At 36.3% G+C, this 13444-nt stretch overlaps 1 protein-coding gene across 4 annotated transcripts in view; it reads left to right on the top strand.

The window, feature by feature from the left end:
• TAOK1 (TAO kinase 1) overlaps positions 1 to 13444 on the top strand; it is a 110365-nt gene that overhangs the window by 75636 nt on the left and 21285 nt on the right. For all 4 annotated transcript variants that reach the window (XM_086359941.1, XM_086359942.1, XM_086359944.1 and 1 more), the window contains 6 exons: positions 1728 to 1931; positions 5891 to 6025; positions 8497 to 8733; positions 10801 to 10929; positions 11016 to 11219; positions 12862 to 13101. In XM_086359941.1, the coding sequence (XP_086216067.1) occupies positions 1728 to 1931; positions 5891 to 6025; positions 8497 to 8733; positions 10801 to 10929; positions 11016 to 11219; positions 12862 to 13101 (1149 nt within the window). The remainder of the gene's footprint in view (positions 1 to 1727; positions 1932 to 5890; positions 6026 to 8496; positions 8734 to 10800; positions 10930 to 11015; positions 11220 to 12861; positions 13102 to 13444) is intronic.

The raw sequence follows: 13444 nt of genomic DNA, 5'->3' as shown, positions 1-13444 counted from the left end.
GCAGCACACCAGGCTTCCCTGTCCTTCACCATCTCCCAGAGTTTGCTCAGACTCATGTCCATTGAGTCAGTGATGCCATCCAACCATCTTATCCTCTGTGGTCCCCTTCTCCTCCTGCCTTCAGTCTTTCCCCAGCATCAGGGTCTTTTCCAAAGAGTTGGCTCTTCTCATCAGGTAGCCAGAGTATTGAAGCTATGTGTAAAGCAAGGCTCAGTGGTTTACTCAGTGTAGGTAGAGGCATATGGGTTCAAATTCAGATAGCTCTCACTCTCAAGGTCAAGTTCTTTTTTTGTTGCTTTTTAGGGAGAATGGAAATACAAATGTGCAATGGATATGTTATAGAACTTTCTCATGTTGAAATATACATATAAAGCTTTTACTATAAGTATTTTCACTTTTCTTTGCTTCTGTCAGAATTCTAGAGCTTTGGTTTGTTTTTTACTGTTTTCCAGTGAGAAATATCATTTTACATTTGGAAACTAGGAGAAGCAGTTACTTTTTTAATAGTGCTGCACAATTACTGAACTGTAAAATGCAAGATTTTCTTAACCAACAGTTTTGGGTTTTTTCATTTTTTAGTTCTTATGATAATCTTTTGAAAATTGCTTTGGGTTACTTTATTGTGGGATATTTTAGATACATGAAATAAAATTTTGAATAAAATAAAGTTTTAAAATTAATAAATTTCTCATGTAGTTAAATCTATAACAGCATCTCTGTTGGGCTAGAGATATGAGAAAAGTTCCTTTGTATATACCATATGTCTATATTAAATTCTCCATATCTTAGAGAATTTTGGTATGGTAACACTACTAAAATGTTGGTCACTTCAGAAAAACATTCTTGTGATTTTATATGTATATGTGTGTGTGTATATATGTATATATAATACATAATTTTTAATTTAAGAAAAATAGGAATTCTTTGGTGGTAGAATTTTTAAGAAAGAAAGAAAAATATACTTACAAAAGACTTCAACAAAAAATAACTAAAAGGAGGTGTTTCTAGGATTTTTTTTTTTTTTTAAGTTGGGGCTTGTTTTTCTGATTTATTCTTTTCCTACGCCCTGTGGCTTGTGAGATCTTAGTTCCCTGACCAGAGATTGAACCCAGGCCCTCCCTCAGCAGTGAAAGTGCTGGACTCCTAAACCATACCACTAGGGAATTCTCATGGTTGGGGCTTATTTTAACCATGGGAATTATTGAGAAATGAGCAAAATCTCTCTCTATACCCAATGAGATGTGTGGTAAAAATGGATTTCAAAAAATGGCAGACAGTTTAGAGAAAATGCTTTACTTCGGAAGTATTTTGGAAGTATTCCCTCAGGGTGCTGCCTGCCTCCAGGGAGATGACGCCAGGCCAGGAGACCACACGCCTCAGACCTCAAAGCCCAGAGCTGGCGCCTCCTCTCACCCTGCTCAGGGGAGGGTGGTGCTCGTGGCTGGGGTTTTTTTTTAAAACCACTTTTACAAAAACCAGCCTGTGGCTGGTTTGGCTGATAAATTGACTTCACATAGTTGGTCAGGTTTTTATTTACTTGTTGGTCATTTTTATTTGTTTATTTTTCTGTTACGGATTAACTTCCTGGTTTCACCAAATAAAGGGAATATCTCATGATAGACCTCTGACTTTCTAAAGACTGTTGGCCAAGCAGTGTGCTTGATGCTTCTATTTAAGAAATCAAGAGAGATGGAGATATCTGAACCTATTGCTCTTTTTTTCCCTAGGAACAGGATCATGGTGTTGGACGGACAGGAACAGTGAATAGCGTTGGAAGTAATCAGTCTATTCCCAGTATGTCCATCAGTGCCAGTAGCCAAAGTAGTAGTGTTAACAGTCTTCCAGATGCCTCAGATGACAAGAGTGAGCTAGACATGATGGAGGGAGACCACACAGTGATGTCTAATAGTTCTGTCATCCACTTAAAACCTGTGAGTATTTGGATTTCAGTGAAAAAAAAATCAGCTTTGGTAAATAATTTAATTCATCTAGTTAGTTTAAGAGTTAATTTTTTTTTTTTTCCTGTTTCGGAAGTTGGGAACAGTTTTAGGTAACTTATTTGAAAATGGCAGTAGGCTTGTTAATTTCCAGTATAATATCTGCATTTGTAAAACTAATGTCTTGAGAATATGGAAAGAATATTTTAAAAATATCTCAGAAGATACTATATATAATGTATTATTTGAAGTCACTTAGATGGAAAATGAAGTACTTTAAAAATAGTAGGTATACTCATGAAATTCATTGTAATATTAATATAATATTTTTGAAGCATGGGAGAAAGGATTAGGATGGATGGTGACCAAAAGTGATTTTGGTCACTTTACATTATCCATATAATGTTTACAGCTTTAAAATAAAACTTAGAGTCTAATTATCAAATCAGATCAGATCAGTCGCTCAGTCGTGTCTGACTCTTTGCGACCCTATGAATTGCAGCACGCCAGGCCTCCCTGTCCAATACCAACTCCCAGAGTTCACTGAGACTCACGTCCATCAAGTCAGTGATGCCATCCAGCCATCTCATCCTCTGTCGTCCCCTTCTCCTCTTGCCCCCAATCCCTCCCAGCATCAGAATCTTTTCCAATGAGTCAACTCTTCACATGAGGTGGCCAAAGTACTGGAGTTTCAGCTGTAGCATCATTCCTTCCAAAGAAATCCCAGGGCAGATCTCCTTCAGAATGGACTGGTTGGATCTCCTTGCAGTCCAAGGGACTCTCAAGAGTCTTCTCCAACACCACAGTTCAAAAGCATCCATTCTTTGGCACTCAGCCTTCTTCACAGTCCAACTCTCACATCCATACATGACCACAGGAAAAACCATAGCCTTGACTAGACGGACCTTTGTTAACAAAGTAATGTCTCTGCTTTTTAATATGCTTCTAGGTTGGTCATAACTTTCCTTCCAAGGAGTAAGCGTCTTTTAATTTCATGGCTGCAGTCACCATCTGCAGTGATTTTGGAGCCCAGAAAAATAAAGTCTGACACTGTTTCCACTGTTTCCCCATCTATTTCCCATGAAGTGATGGGACCGGATGCCATGATCTTCGTTTTCTGAATGTTGAGCTTTAAGCCAACTTTTTCACTCTCCACTTTCACTTTCATCAAGAGGCTCTTGAGTTCCTCTTCACTTTCTGCCATAAGGGTGGTGTCATCTGCATATCTGAGGTTATTGATATTTCTCCTGGCAATCTTGATTCCAGTTTGTGTTTCTTCCAGTCCAGCGTTTCTCATGATGTACTCTGCATATAAGTTAAATAAGCAGGGTGACAATATACAGCCTTGACATACTCCTTTTCCTATTTGGAACCAGTCTGTTGTTCCATGTCCAGTTCTAACTGTTGCTTCCTTACCTACATATAGGTTTCTCAAAAGGCAGGTCAGGTGGTCTGGTATTCCCATCTCTTTCAGAATTTTCCACAGTTTCTTGTGATCCACACAGTCAAAGGCTTTGGCATAGTCAATAAAGCAGAAAAAGTTTTTCTGGAACTCTCTTGCTTTTTCCATGATCCAGCGGATGTTGGCAGTTTGATCTCTGGTTCCTCTGCCTTTTCTAAAACCAGCTTGAACATCAGGAAGTTCACGGTTCACATATTGCTGAAGCCTGGCTTGGAGAATTTTGAGCATTACTTTACTAGCATGTGAGATGAGTGCAATTGTGTGGTAGTTTGAGCATTCTTTGGCATTGCCTTTCTTTGGGATTGGAATGAAAACTGACCTTTTCCAGTCCTGTGGCCACTGCTGAGTGTTCCAAATTTGCTGGCATATTGAGTGCAGCACTTTCACAGCATCATCTTTCAGGATTTGAAATAGCTCAACTGGGATTCCATCACCTCCACTAGCTTTGTTCATAGTGATACTTTCTAAGGCCCACCTGACTTCACATTCCAGGATATCTGGCTCTAGGTGAGTGATCACACCATCGTGATTATCTGGGTCGTGAAGATCGTTTTTGTACAGTTCTTCTGTGTATTCTTGCCATCTCTTCTTAATATCTTCTGCTTCTGTTAGGTCCATACCATTTCTGTCCTTTATCGAGCCCATCTTTGCGTGAAATGTTCCCTTGGTATCTCTAATTTTCTTGAAGAGATCTCTAGTCTTTCCCATTCTGTTGTTTTCCTCTATTTCTTTGCATTGATTGCTGAAGAAGGCTTTCTTATCTCTTCTTGCTATTCTTTGGAACTCTGCATTCAGATGTTTATATCTTTCCTTTTCTCCTTTGCTTTTCGCTTCTCTTCTTTTCACAGCTAATGTAAGGCCTCCCCAGACGGCCATTTTGCTTTTCTGCATTTCTTTTCCATGGGGATGGTCTTGATCCCTGTCTCCTGTACAATGTCACGAACCTCATTCCATAGTTCATCAGGCACTCTATCTATCAGATCTAGGCCCTTAAATCTATTTCTCACTTCCACTGTATAATCATAAGGGATTTGATTTAGGTCATACCTGAATGGTCTAGTGGTTTTCCCTACTTTCTTCAATTTCAGTCTGAATTTGGCAATAAGGAGTTCATGGTCTGAGCCACAGTCAGCTCCTTGTCTTGTTTTTGCTGACTGTATAGAGCTTCTCCATCTAATTACGGAAAAATATAAATTCTGGGTTTAGGAAATAATGGATATTTACTACATTAGTCATTATACTTTTGAATGCAAAATTTTAAATGTTCTTCAAAATATTTTAAGATCGGATAGCTCCTTTAACAATTAATAGGAATGCTTCCTTTTTTAACTTCACAGCTTGCAGTGTTAACTAAAAAGTTATTAGGCACAAATAGATGAAAGGTGGAAAGAATGGATAAACAAAACCATGGTATATACATATGGTGAATATTACTCAGTTATACAAAGGAAGGAAATTCTAATAACATGATACAACATTAGTGAATTTTGAAAACATTATGCTAAGTGATGTAAGTTAGATGTAAAAGGACAAATATTCTATAATTCCTTTTATAAGAAATACCTAGAATAGGCGAATTCATAGAGATGGAAGATGGATTAGAGGTTACCAGGGGCTGAGTAGAGGATGAAATGGAGAGTTTATATTCTTAGACAAGAAGATCACCCATAAAAAAGATTATTCCTGTAACTGCTGCTGCAGCTGCTAAGTCGCTTCATTCGTGTCCGACTCTGTGCAACCCCATAGACAGCAGCCTATCAGGCTCCTCCGTCCCTGGGATTCTCCAGGCAAGAACACTGGAGTAGGTTGCCATTTCCTTCTCCAATGCATGAAAGTGAAAAGTGAAAATGAAGTCGCTCAGTTGTGTCCGACTCTTAGCAACCCCATGGACGACAGCCCACCAGGCTCCTCCATCCGTGGGATTTTCCAGGCGAGAGTACTGGAGTGGGATGCCATTGCCTTCATGTAACTAGTTGGTTGCTATTTGACTTCCTTTTCAGTAATTGAAGTAATGTATATATCAAGAAAGACATCGATTCTTAAAATTTTTACAATTATTTTTTGTTTACTTATTTTGGACCAGTGGCAGGAGTATTATAGTTTTTTTAAGCTACATTATTATTTCTTAAACCCAAGAGCCCTAAAGTAATTAATTGTATTACTGCTATTTAAAATACTAGCTGTATGTTTTATTATCTTTGTTTTTAAGTTATATTAAGGCTTTGTAATTTTGCACTTCATGAATATTAAATAAATCTAGCCATAATGTTTCATTATCCTCATTCTGTATACTGTTTCATACATTGAGGAAATAATGTCTCCTGATTCAAATTATGTTGAAAATGTCAGCATTCCCATTTTTTGTTTTTGCTTTTTAGGATTATGTCTTTGAGATTTATTGATCCATTTGTCTTTAAAATTTAATTTTCTCGAAAGTTTACCCAAACTGTGTTTGTTCACAACAGATTATAATGTTTGTTTCTTTGCCTAGGAGGAAGAAAATTACAGAGAAGAGGGAGATCCTAGAACAAGGGCATCGGATCCACAATCTCCACCTCAAGTATCTCGTCATAAATCACACTACCGTAATCGAGAACACTTTGCTACTATACGGACGGCATCACTGGTATGTACTACCCCAAATTAGAAATACGTTTTTCATGTTAGACCTTGGCATCTATATTCAAGTATAATTATATCTCTTTTTTTTTTGTATTTTGTATTTCTAACATTTATTCAACATTTAACTGCCTATTATAAGAAAGATCTTATAGAAAGCACTCTGAGAGATGTGTGTACAAATAACTAATATATTAGAATATATTAAATGCTTAAGAGGGCTGAAAGTGATAGTCGCTCAGTTGTGTCCAGCTCTTTTGATCTATGGACTGTAGCCTGCCGGGCTCCTCTGTCCATGAAATTCTCCAGGAAAGAAGTGGGTAGCAATCCCCTTCTCCAGGGTATCCTCCCAACCCACAGGGCTAAAAGGTACTAAATAGGAATTCAGATTACCTTTGATTTAGGGTGAGTATTTATAAATCATTTGAGCCTTTAATAATTGGTTGGTTTTAGGCACAGGGGGAGAGAAAAAATGTAGTTTCCACCTAAGAGTTGACAGGCTAACAAAAATGAGGGGAAGTGTTCATGAAATAGCAAGTAATCCAATTTGATATACTTAAAATATAGTTCTTCTGACTTCCCAAATAATGAAAATGGATTATTTGTTCATTACAAAGATGTTGTTATACTGGGGTACTTATAACCCTCATCAGTCAGATATTTAGGACCAAAACATGATAAAGGTGGGGATAGAAAGATGTTAAGATATCAAAGGGAAGTAGGTTATTAGTAAATATGACAGAAAAAAATATATGGAAATTGTCTGAATTATTAACTACAGATCTTGTAACAGATGTTGTAAATCTCATTCTGTGGCCCATGAATCTGAATGACATCTGGGGTCAAAAACACCATCCCCTGGACTTCCCTTGTGGTCCAGTGGTTAAGAATCCACCTGCCAGCACAGGGAACATGGGTTCAATCCCTGGTCTTGGAAGATCCCACAGGCCAAGGAGCAAGTAAACCCACGTGCTGCAGCTACTGAAGCCCAAGCGCCTAGAGCTCATGCTCCGCAACGAGAGAAGCCATCACAATGAGAAACCTGTGCTCCACAACTAGAGAGTAGCCCCCACTTGCCACAAGTAGAGAAGGCCTGCAGTCAGGAACTAGAGAAGACCCAGGCCAGCCAAAAATAAAAATAAATTAAAAAAACAAAAAGATAAACGCCATCCCCTATGATAAGTCAAGTTGTTCCTACTGTTCTTTAACATGTAAATAATTCTTTGAACAGAGCAAGTAGCAAAGATTGCTTAGTTTTTTCATGACCATTTTAACAAATACCTGGACAAGGCCAGCTTGTTGGGAAAATATCTTTGTGACTGGGCACATACTAATGTTTCCCAAGCAAGCCTTCTGTCTCAAATTTTAAGCTCCCTCAAATTAATTGAGGAAACATTTTTTTGGTCATTCCACTCAGCTTACAGGACCAGGGATTGAACCCACACCCTCAACATTGCAAGTACAGAGTCCTAACCACTGGACCACTAGGGAATTCTTGAGGAATTCTCTTAAATTATGGATTTAGACAACTTAAGATCCATATCCCTAAATCTATTAAGTCTATTTATTTCAGATAAAACATTCATACAGTAGGTAGATTTGTGTACAAAGATATGCATAGCTATATTTTTCAATAAAAGTACCATGTACTATAACTCAGTCTGACTGCTCTGCCTTGGGTTTTCTTCATACAATAAAATACATAGATCCTAGGTCTTCAATTTGAAGTATTTTTAGTGGTACTCATTACGCTAACCATCAACTAAGAAAATACATATACATACTGAATGCTAGTGTTGTTCACTTTAAAATAATTTATTTTATATTATGTGAATTTCACCTCAACTAAAAAAATCAGTTTACACATTTTTTTTCTTTATTGTCAGTGCTTTTTGTGTCCTGCCCAGGAAATACTTGTCTGCCCTACAGTCGTGAAGATAGTCTGTGATTTCTTCTGTTTTATGATTCTGGATTTTGTGTTTATGTCAAATGATTCTTTTCAAATTAATTTTGGTATAGAGTGATATAGAAGTCTGGTTTTTGTTTGTGTTTTATATACAAAGAACCAGTTATAATTTGATAATACATTTATTTCCTCTTTGACCTAACTTGACTTTTTGGTAGAAAAATCAGTTGACTAAATGTATATGATCTATTTCTAGATTTTATTCTGTTCTTTTGATCTGTTCAGCCTGTCCTTCCACCAGTGCCACACCATTTTGATTACTGAAATGTGTGTCTTCAGCTTTTTTTCCCTCAAGAATGTTTTGCTTCTTGTAGCTCCTTTACATTTCTGTATAAATTTTTGAACTAGCTTGTCTATTTCTTTAAAAGATCACCTGAAATTTTAATTGGAAACTGCTCATTGGAATCTCTTACAGTAATTGTCTACTTGGATAAATATAGAGTGGTCTAAAATGCTTCTGAAAGAAAAAATGTTTTGCTTTATTGTTTTCTCTCTATTGTTTGTGTGTCTAGGTTACAAGGCAAATGCAGGAACATGAGCAGGACTCTGAACTTAGAGAACAAATGTCTGGCTATAAGAGAATGAGGCGGCAACATCAAAAGCAGCTAATGACTCTGGAAAATAAGTTGAAGGCTGAGATGGATGAACATCGCCTCAGATTAGACAAAGATCTTGAAACACAGCGTAACAATTTTGCTGCAGAAATGGAGAAACTTATCAAGAAACATCAGGCTGCTATGGAAAAAGAGGTGGCTGATTCACTATTCTTAATTTCTTTACTGTAGATCATAAGCATCTCAGAATTAACCAAGATGGCATTTTGATGTTAGGATATTTTCCCTAGAACCAAGCCAGTTCAATTGGGAATAAGGGAGAAACATTTATGTAACATGTATAGTATCAGGTACTAAGTCTGGTAACCAATAGACGTAGGATTATTTCCTAATGCTCATAGTTTTATTGTATCACAGTGGGTAAATTATCCAACCATTCTAGGCCCTGATAGTACTCTGATAGTATGAGGAGTTTCTTAATCATCTATCAATGGGTGATTTAGGTCTCAAAAAATCATTTATGATTCTCTTTGTGTGTTTTTTGGAAACCTTCCTTCAATTTATAGTAGCATTTTAATATCAGAATAATTAAAGATTATTGTAATATAACATAGTGTTAGAGATAATAAGTTAAGAGAGATTCAAATTAAGATTTGGCCCATTTTGTTTATTTACAAATGTGTCAGTCTACTATATGATTTAAGTATATATATTTTAGGATTCTTCTTATGGGAAACCTAATGTTTTTGATGTCCCATCAATTAAATTTTATTTTGATAGTCACATTTGTCAAGTAAAATGTAAGCTTCTCAGTAAATTAACACAATATCTAGAAATATGTCTAGCTAGTCCACATTGAGGCATTATTTATTATGGTTACCCTGTTCACCTTCCTGCCCCACCCCAGCCCAAATTAAAAGACCCACTCTCATAATAATAGTTCAGTTCAGTCGCTCAGTTGTGTCCGACTCTTTGCGTCCCCATGAATCGCAGCACACCAGGCCTCTCTGTCACCCAACTCCCAGAGTTTACCCAAACTCATGTCCATCGAATCGGTGATGCCATCCAGCCATCTCATCCTCTGTCGTCCCCTTCTCCTCCTGACCCCAATCCCTCCCAGCATCAGGGTCTTTTCCAATGAGTCAACTCTTCGCATGAGTTGGCCAAAGTATTGGAGTTTCAGCTTCGGCATAAGTCCTTCCAGTGAACACCCAGGACTGATCTCCTTTAGGATAGACTGGTTGGATCTCCTTGCAGTCCAAGGGACTCTCAAGAGTCTTCTCCAACACCACAGTTCAAAAGCATCAATTCTTTGGTGCTCAGCTTTCTTCACAGTCCAACTCTCATATCCATACATGACCAAAAACCATAGCCTTGACTAGACGGACCTTTGTTGGCAAAGTAATGTCTCTGCTTTTTAATATGCTGTCTAGGTTGGTCATAACTTTGCTTCCAAGGAGTAAGCATCTTTTAATTTCATAGATGCAATGACAATAGTAGAGAATTGGCAAAATAATTTATTGAGTAAAGAATTATTTAATTTTGAATTAATTTGAGTAAAGAATGTATAGATATTTAGAATCCTGTTGGGCATTAGAAAGTATTTTTAATAACTTAGGAAGAGATAGATACTAACATATTTAGAAAAGCAGATCATGACGTAGGATGTGCAATGTGTTATTTAAAAATGTGTGCATGCATAGAAAAAATAGGGAAGGTATGTATCAAGTTGTTTTTCTTGTTTTTCTCTGAGTGCTAAAATCATACAAAGTTTTTTTTTCTTTGTGTTTTTCTGTATTTTCTAAATGATCCACAATGAATATACGTTGCATGTGTAATCAGAAATAAAACAGTATGATATATATGTATCTAATATTTAACATTTTTATTTAATATATAAGTTAAGGTCAGGGTTTACTTTGAAGAGGAGTATATTATTTAATATACAAGTCAATCTAGATAAAAGGTCATGATTTTATTATATTTTGAATAAATACTTATTTTTTTATTGGGCATATTGTTAAATTTTTAAAAAGGTGAAAGCTTTTTAATTCTGTAATAGGTCAGCATTTTAAAGATGAGTCCCATTTTACTGGTTCTCTGAAATTCAAATAAGATGCTAAGTAATACTTATTAGTAATTTGTTGGATGTTCTTATTTTGGTAATGCTTATACAGATTTTATCCTAAGTGGTATATATTAAACTGTTTCTTTGAATCTGTCTACTTAACTAATTTGATCCATTTTTTAAATTTCTCATAGGCTAAAGTGATGGCCAATGAAGAGAAAAAATTTCAGCAACATATTCAGGCCCAACAGAAGAAAGAACTAAACAGCTTTTTGGAGTCTCAGAAAAGAGAATATAAACTTCGAAAAGAGCAGCTTAAGGAGGTACTTTTATTTAATACCAAATACCACATGATATATTTATGCCTTTGATTTTCATGTATTTTGAACTGAGTTGTTTATGTTGCCAGGAGCTGAATGAAAATCAGAGCACCCCCAAAAAAGAAAAACAGGAGTGGCTTTCAAAGCAGAAGGAGAATATACAGCATTTCCAAGCAGAAGAAGAGGCTAATCTTCTACGGCGTCAGAGACAGTATCTAGAGTTGGAATGCCGTCGCTTCAAGAGAAGAATGTTACTTGGGCGTCATAACTTAGAGCAGGACCTTGTCAGGGAGGTACGTTTGAAACGCGAATCTTTTCTGAAACTATGTTAGTCCCTTGTCAGTCTCTGGGCCTTTGCACTTGTGCCTCCCTCAGCCTGAATTCTTCTTTCCTAGATTATCTACATGGTTTGCTAACCCCCATTCATGTCTGTCCTCAGAAATGCCTCCCCTAACATCCAAATCCTCCTCCTTATTTAAATATTCTTCTCTGCACTTCTCTCTCCTATACACACACACTTTTGGGGGAGAAGCTTCTCTTCTTGCCTAGAATGAAAATTTTATGAAGTCACCGGTTTTATTTTCTTCCAGTCTTTATGTCCCCTATGTGTTACCATTTAATACTTTCTTTATAATCATGTACTTAATTGAGCAAATGTAGAAACTCTTGTGTCAGGGAAAACAAATATCATCAGTATCAGGGATACCTCTGAGCACAGATTAGCTTATTTCCAAGAGTGGCTTAAAATAAACTTCAAGTATAGCATAATTGTTCAAATTTACTAATAATTAAAGAAATTCAAATTAAAGTAGTTGCATCAGTTAAATAAGAACAGTTTAACAGACTGGCAACATTGAATCCTAGTAACGGTGTTGGGAAATGTGCAGTGTTGATAAGAGTATAAATTGATACTGCCCTTTTGGAGCTCATATGCTTTTACCTACAAATCCACTTCTAGAACTCTATCCTAAAGAAATAATAACATGGTTATATGATGCATGATGCATCAACATTTAATGAAAAATTTTTTATAAAGCAAAAAATGGAAAATTATAGTATTTCAAAGCGGAAACCTATGGTGAAACTTAAAGATCTGTATATACTGATCAGATCTGAATATATGTCCATTATATTGTTAGCTGAAGAAAGCACATTACATGCCTATGTTGTATATTGTTACTCAGTTTTTTGAACTATATATTTTTGTATAATAGTTGTTTCACAGTAGCATGGGGAAGGTTGGGAAACATTTTCTTCAAACTGTTGTCCTTTGCAGAAGGGTTTGCAGGGGCAAAGGGAACAGGTTTGACGTGTGTGTGTTTTACACTTGTTCTTTTTAATCTGAAAGAAAAAAGGAATTAAAACATTTATCGAGCATCATGTGCTAGGTATTATTCTGAGAACTTTCCGTTTATGAATTCATTTCATCCTCACGTTAAATCTGTACAATAGTTATACTATTATTTCTTTGAAAAATGATGAAACTAAAGCACAGCAGGTTTAAACAACTAACCCAAGGACTTGGTGACTGTAGGTAGCAGAGCCAGGTCCATGTTCTTATCCATTACACTATACTGGGTATAGGACACTCTGAAGAAATTCAGAAAGTGGCTTCAGGGTTCTCTTCAAATATAAAATTGGAAAAGAAAAAAAGAAGGAAAGAAAGAAAGAAGGACATTAAGTCTACTGAGATTTGATATATTTTAAGCTTATGGCATAAAATAGTATTAATGAATAGTAAATACTAGAATAAGGAAATTTGTCTTTACTAATTGCCCATTTACTACTGTATAGGTCATAAAATCTGATATTTACTGTGTAGTCATTATTGAATCTGGGATTACATCTATTTCCTGGTTAATCTGTTTCTTAGGGTTTTTTCCCCTGGCATTGTACAGCGATAAATATACCCTTGTCTTTTGTGTTATGGATTAGGAGTTAAATAAAAGACAGACTCAGAAGGACTTAGAGCATGCCATGCTACTACGACAGCATGAATCCATGCAAGAACTGGAGTTCCGCCACCTCAACACAATTCAGAAGATGCGCTGTGAGTTGATCAGATTGCAGCATCAAACTGAGCTCACTAACCAGCTAGAATATAATAAACGAAGAGAACGAGAGCTAAGGCGAAAGCATGTCATGGAGGTTCGACAACAGCCTAAGAGTCTGAAGGTACCTTTAGCCTAAGCTAAAGTTATTTAAGTTAAATGTCTGTGAAATGAATGATGATTTTAAAGTTAGCAGCAGTAGGGCTTGGTATAGACTTGTTTGGTGTTGAACCTTTCCTTTCTCTTTCTTATTGATAACCTTTTCAGTTTGAAAGTTTATAAACACTATTGTGATCTTTGCAGATACTATACAAAAAGTGAGGCAAAAAACAATGTTTCACAATTATAGTCAGGCTTTGAATAGAATGTCTGCTTTTGATGACAAATGAGCTCAAGATTTTCCATAAAGGAGATTGTTGTTACTTTACTATGGAAGAAAATGACCATTTCCTCTTAGTTATGTATCT

Source organism: Bos grunniens, chromosome 19 (genome assembly GCF_055505025.1).
Source record: "Bos grunniens cultivar Pamir isolate PY7600 chromosome 19, Bosgru_T2T1.0, whole genome shotgun sequence".
NCBI classification, from domain to species: Eukaryota; Metazoa; Chordata; class Mammalia; order Artiodactyla; family Bovidae; genus Bos; species Bos grunniens.
This window is presented reverse-complemented; position numbering and strand designations above follow the sequence as displayed.